This window comes from Aspergillus sydowii (assembly GCF_001890705.1).
Source record: "Aspergillus sydowii CBS 593.65 unplaced genomic scaffold ASPSYscaffold_22, whole genome shotgun sequence".
Taxonomy (NCBI): Eukaryota; Fungi; Ascomycota; class Eurotiomycetes; order Eurotiales; family Aspergillaceae; genus Aspergillus; species Aspergillus sydowii.
In genome coordinates, this window is record NW_024467880.1 from 130060 (window position 1) to 133888 (window position 3829).

The 3829-nt window shown below is 53.0% G+C and overlaps 5 protein-coding genes across 5 annotated transcripts in view; 2 read left to right on the forward strand and 3 right to left on the reverse strand.

Annotated features, from left to right (window-relative positions):
* The window catches only part of ASPSYDRAFT_52164 (uncharacterized protein), a 1342-nt gene extending 901 nt beyond the window's left edge, over positions 1-441 (reverse strand). The window contains exon 1 of the mRNA XM_040848438.1: positions 1-441. This exon is cut by the window's left edge and continues 67 nt beyond it. Within this exon, the coding sequence (XP_040696077.1) occupies positions 1-392 (392 nt within the window). The 5' untranslated portion in view covers positions 393-441.
* A 506-nt stretch (positions 442-947) lies between these two features.
* Positions 948-1625, forward strand: ASPSYDRAFT_711482 (uncharacterized protein). The gene is made up of 2 exons (XM_040850558.1): positions 948-1117; positions 1163-1625. Exons 1-2 carry the CDS (start codon positions 1028-1030, stop codon positions 1370-1372), a joined length of 300 nt encoding a protein of 99 aa, XP_040696078.1. The 5' UTR covers positions 948-1027; the 3' UTR covers positions 1373-1625.
* Positions 1601-2436, reverse strand: ASPSYDRAFT_52173 (uncharacterized protein). The gene has a single exon (XM_040848439.1). The coding sequence runs from the start codon at positions 2346-2348 to the stop codon at positions 1740-1742; it is 609 nt and encodes a 202-aa protein (XP_040696079.1). The 5' UTR covers positions 2349-2436; the 3' UTR covers positions 1601-1739.
* A 318-nt stretch (positions 2437-2754) lies between these two features.
* Positions 2755-3386, forward strand: ASPSYDRAFT_52174 (uncharacterized protein; the record flags this gene model as incomplete). Its single annotated transcript, XM_040848440.1, is given in 2 exon segments — positions 2755-3130; positions 3141-3386. A coding segment is annotated over 1 exon segment (279 nt), but the record flags the coding sequence as incomplete, so codon positions are not given.
* Positions 3179-3829, reverse strand: part of ASPSYDRAFT_711574 (uncharacterized protein) — a 2106-nt gene continuing 1455 nt past the window's right edge. Inside the window, exons 6-7 of the mRNA XM_040850559.1 lie at positions 3550-3829; positions 3179-3499 (exon numbers count right to left, since the gene is read on the reverse strand). The exon at positions 3550-3829 is cut by the window's right edge and continues 256 nt beyond it. Of these exons, the coding sequence (XP_040696081.1) occupies positions 3398-3499; positions 3550-3829 (382 nt within the window). The 3' untranslated portion in view covers positions 3179-3397. The remainder of the gene's footprint in view (positions 3500-3549) is intronic.

Genomic DNA, 3829 nt, shown 5'->3' on the forward strand with positions numbered 1-3829 from the left:
GCAAACTCAGCCGGTTCCCACACGAGATAGCACGTTGATTGATGGTGCAGCACATCAAGAAGATGGAGAAAAGCGTGATGAGCAAACCGAGAGACTTTCTGTACTCCTTTCTCGACCAGGGTCAGGTCTCCATGAGTCCTTTGAATATGGACTAATTTCGCCACGGCGTATAGCAAGGTAAACCTCATGTCCGGCGCGAACCAGAGCCTGGTGGGTGTATATCGTCCAGGGGTCTCGGATTCTGAATTTTCGGACAAGCGGCCGTTCGTGGCGATCGTTTTCATCCCGACGTGCGTTGCTTTCTCTGCCAGTGGACGACGGAGTTGTGTGGCTTGGGCTGGCAACCCTGGAGACGCGCGTTGGATTTGCCAGGCCAACTGTAGGCGTATCATCCTTGAACCAGATGGTCCGTCGAGCGCCAGACGTCGGCATGGCTTTAAGGCAAGAATGGAGAAGTACAGATGGCAAGTGGCCGCGGAGGCGGAGGCAGTTGATTTATAGGGTCGGATCACTAGGCTAATTGTCACATCACCACGTCTGACCACAGCAAGACCGAGATGCCCACCCACAGCGTTCTTCCCCCTCACTGAATGATTCACCCCATCGCACACAGCCCGAACCTATATTTAGCAACCTTGGCCTGTGCTAAAATGTGCATGATAATGCTTTCTGTGCACATGTCTACCCGCTGGGCAGGCGGGTACATTGGCACCGCACCGTCAGTTCCCCGGGGGTTCACCAACGCCTGGAAGAGCGCGCACCTTTTGGCGTGAAGTCACGGCCTTCAACCCTTCTTGTGCCTACACGAAGAGATGGCATATCACTCAGTTTAGTCTACTCCGCCCCTGATCTCGACATTTCATACTGGGTCACACGTACCTTCTGGTTTCCGCGGTGGACAGCGAGACCAGACATTAGTCGACGTTCTTTCCAGTCGCCTGGGCCAGGCGAATGGAGTCTTAGCAGACTGGACGCAGCCAGCCCTGAAGGGATATCGCCTGTGTCGCGTTGGATCGTGGCCGCCTACATGATGGCGTTCATTGCTGCATTTATTGCTGTCGTCACCGGTCTGGTCGGGTTCCCATTGGCCAAGCTAGTCGCCATTATTCCTTCGGCGGTAATCCAACAAGTGAAATGTTAGGTTCATACTGACGACGCACAGGTGTCATCTCTCTTGGTCATTGGAGCGTCTGTGACGGTGACAATCATGTATCAACTGCTCACGCGGGACATCAACAGTACGTTGGAGCCAGCGGGCATCTCTGCCAGTCTTGGACCACGGATGTTGGCCACAACACGGCTCGCCGTGGCGTTTTCGGTGGGTTCCAGTTTGCTCCGGATTGTGGAAAGATGCTGTTGTTGCTGTCTCTGAGGGTGCAAGTTCTGGCAATCCAGGACAGAATGAAGGGTGAGGTGCGCATCCTTGATCCTCTCCGTGAACCGTGGAGACCGGATCGGCGCCTGCAGCTTCCATGGAACCACAACCGGTCTTCGTTGAGTGAGCGTACATGACATGGTATGAGTGCGACTTTATTAATGTGCTACATGCAAGACTTCTTATGCGCTGAAATATGGGGGAATGCACTACGTTTCTTGTTGAGACTGAGGATGTTATGATTCACTATTTGTCCATTTCATGCACATACATCAGCTCTAGGTAGGTAGAGGCCGGCTAACTGAGGAAAAAACCCAGCTTCTGGCAGCAAGGAAGTCCTGGGCTCAACCAGGTACTCCGTAACTCAGCAAGCTCGGCGTTGGTCGGAATCCCGAACCTGTGTGTTGTCTACCGTGTGTGAATGCGCGTGATCGCATAAAGCGGTTGCAGTGGCTACCAGTGCACCATCACGGGTAACCGTGGCTTCAAGCCAGGTAAGTCGATCCCGGATAACTTTCCGCGAGATTGCTGTCAAGACATCACCGGGACCAAATGTTCCATGATAAAACACGCCAAAGTTGCGGATCTCCGCGTGGTCTCCACATGCATCAAATACTCGGTGACAAAGCAAGGTCACCAGCAACCAGTGACCGCTGGCCTGTCGATCGTGAGGTACAATGGCGGCGGCTTGGGTGCTGGATTCAGCTGCCGGTAGAAGGCTCACAGAGTCCAAGAACTGGCTTTCCAGAGTTGACGACAGTCCCGGTCTATCGAGTTCGCGGTCTGGAATAGCTTCGGCGAGAGTCTCTAGGTCTGGCAGTGACGGTGATGCGCAGCACGCACACTCTGATGTCGAGCCTGAGGAATCGGACGGCGGATCCGCATATTCGGATAGAATGTTGGGGTGAAGTTCCTGAAGAGCGGTCGGCCGGAAGATCGGTGTCCCCGGGCGGTGGACAACAGGCCGAGACATCTTCTATCGGGGGAGAGTTGCGCTGAGGCTGCAAATGCTCATACAGATTATCTGCTTTGAAGGAAAAGAAGTGTGCTGTTTGGACGCGGAACAGATTCTGGGTGACACCTGGTTGGCGGTGAGCTTTATATACCGAATGGTCCACGCTCGTAGTGCCGGTGAAAGTACTTCCTAGATCCATATTGACCTTCTGGTCATAGCGATGTGGTATGGTCGGCTACTCCTCCTGTGTTGACGTTTGCCTTGCCCTATTGCGGCGGGACACCGGGTATTCAGGAATTTCCCCTGACTTCTTTCCCGGATGAATCTGAAAATGCCCCTTTCCAGAGGGGAGCGAGGCTCTGTTGAAAAAACTCGTTGATCGCTGCGGTGAGCCTCTTCTACGGTTGGATGCCCGGGCATGCCGTGGGCGTACAGACATAGTGCAATAACAGCATGGGAACTCAGAAAAGGAGCAGTGCTAGATATACCCCAGGTGGCTAAGGCTGAAAGTCTACGACGATGACCAGGCAAAACCTCCATCGTGACTGGCTTAGAGGCCCGCTGCGTGAACTTGAATTCCTCATAGGGCAAGTGAACCGAGCGTTCCCTGCTTATAAGCAAGCCTTGCATTCAGGCTGTCATAAAGCATGGACCGCGCACCATCTATGCCGATGTTTATCTAAGAAAAGATCTAGCAAGGCGCCTCATACTGCGGCCAAGCATCGTTGTCGGAAACCCGCCGCTACAGGTCTATATATCCTTGAGTTTTATCTTCGTCACCCAAACATCAACCTCGAATACCAAGGTAATACTCAACACGATCAATTATTCATCGAAACTTCCTACCCGACCTGGAGCTATACCGCCCTACCATGGTGCCAGTTGGTAGTATATAAAACTGTTGATCGAGTATCTTAGAGAAGTATAGGAGTCAAGGCGAGAAGAAACCCATCTTACGGCGCAATGCGGAAGTAGCGCACCACTATCCTCGATTATAACGCTACTAGTAGGGCAAACGCCTGTAGTATCTGAGGGAGAATATGACCATTGTATGGGTGTTCTATCAATCATATCATACCTTCCTTCAGGTTCTCGTACTGAGAAATCGGGTAGTCCAAGACATTCGCGCTTTGCTCTAGACAGCCCGCTTGTCTGAGGGCGTTGGCTGCCTAGGATATCGTTAACACATTGGCTCCTCCAGGGCTAGGGTGAACTGTACCGTAGCTATGAGGCTGCTGTTGCCGGATTTATCCCCGCTACTCTCCCACCACATCACCCCGCCCAGGCCCCTTGAAGCGATATAGTGAACCTTTTGCTCNATGGAGCGCGGAGTGTCGTAGCTGATCAACGTTTTTGCAGCTGGATCATAGCTATAGCTTGCAATTGTATGGTCAAGCACATGTTCTTCGGCGCCANGTTGCGGCAGATCCTTGTAGTCCCAGACCCCTGCTTCCCAGGAGCCTCTCCCAACACCGGTGAACGGCTTTCCCAGTCCCTCG